This window comes from Ogataea haglerorum (genome assembly GCF_019207285.1).
Source record: "Ogataea haglerorum isolate 81-453-3 chromosome Unknown 81-453-3_NODE_131_length_599_cov_212.622605, whole genome shotgun sequence".
NCBI lineage: Eukaryota > Fungi > Ascomycota > Pichiomycetes > Pichiales > Pichiaceae > Ogataea > Ogataea haglerorum.
The window spans coordinates 1-599 of record NW_025065194.1 but is presented as its reverse complement, the minus strand read 5'-3'; the positions used below and the strand labels follow the sequence as shown (position 1 = coordinate 599).

The following is a 599-nucleotide window of genomic DNA, read 5'->3' as shown; positions in this document are numbered from 1 at the left end:
CAGAAAGCGGTCGTCGTCGAGAAGTACGGATCGGGCCTCACCCTCAAGGAGGTCCCTGTGCCACAGGCCGGTCCCGGCCAGGTGCTGGTCAAAGTGGAGGCCAGCGTGATGGGCAGCCTCAAGTCGCGGGTCGAGGCGCCTAGAAACCCATATTTCAGCATCCCAGAGCCGTTCGTCGCGGGCACCGCGGGCGTCGGCAGAGTCGTCGAGAGCGACACGTTCAAGAAGGGCCAGCTCGTGTACCTGGACCCTGCGGTGTGGTCGCGAGACGGCCCTGAGCACTACCTCGTCAAGTCTGTGGGCGACGGCGCCACGCCGGAGTCCAAGGCGCTCTCGGCAGAGGAGTACAAGAGAAACGGCTACTTGTTGCAGTACGCGCTGGTGGACATCGAGAGCTGCTACCCGGTCAACGAGGACGCCATCTCGTTCGACACGGACCTGATTGCGGGCCTGACCTTCCCGCTTGTGGCGTACGGCGGCTTCCGCGAGATCGGCCTCAAGCCGGGAGACACCGTGGCCATCGGCCCTAGCACGGGCCGGTTCAGCAGCGGCGCGGTCTCGGTGGCGGCCTCGATGGGCGCCAAGGTCCTGGCGCTCGG

General features: G+C 66.3%; 1 protein-coding gene across 1 annotated transcript; it reads left to right on the top strand.

Moving 5' to 3' along the window:
* Positions 1 to 108: 108 nt before the first annotated feature.
* On the top strand, positions 109 to 599 carry KL911_005406 (uncharacterized protein; the record flags this gene model as incomplete). Its single annotated transcript, XM_043200802.1, has 1 exon — positions 109 to 599. A coding segment is annotated over one exon (491 nt), but the record flags the coding sequence as incomplete, so codon positions are not given.